Source organism: Eurypyga helias, unplaced genomic scaffold (assembly GCF_000690775.1).
Source record: "Eurypyga helias isolate BGI_N326 unplaced genomic scaffold, ASM69077v1 scaffold43753, whole genome shotgun sequence".
Lineage (NCBI taxonomy): Eukaryota > Metazoa > Chordata > Aves > Eurypygiformes > Eurypygidae > Eurypyga > Eurypyga helias.
In genome coordinates, this window is record NW_010242707.1 from 1 (window position 1) to 230 (window position 230).

Sequence of the window (230 nt, forward strand, 5' to 3'; positions counted from 1 at the left end):
CGCGCGCCGGCGACCCCCAGTCTCTCTGCCGTTTCTCTAGGCCGCCTTCTCGCTGGTGAAGATCCTGGAGGCGACGTCTGCCGTGTCGGCCCAGGTGGAGGAGCTCGCCACGAAGTGCTCGGAGAACGCCCGGTTCCTCAGAACATGGCGGGGCCTGCTGAGGGAGGGCTACGAGTCCCTGAAGCCCAGCGGCTGACCCTGCCTCCGCCCCGGCTCGGCCGGCTCCCGCC

General features: G+C 70.9%; 1 protein-coding gene across 1 annotated transcript; it reads left to right on the forward strand.

The window, feature by feature from the left end:
- Positions 1–38: 38 nt before the first annotated feature.
- On the forward strand, positions 39–196 carry LOC104507774 (chromosome unknown open reading frame, human C4orf46; the record flags this gene model as incomplete). Its single annotated transcript, XM_010149158.1, has 1 exon — positions 39–196. A coding segment is annotated over one exon (158 nt), but the record flags the coding sequence as incomplete, so codon positions are not given.
- Positions 197–230: the final 34 nt, after the last annotated feature.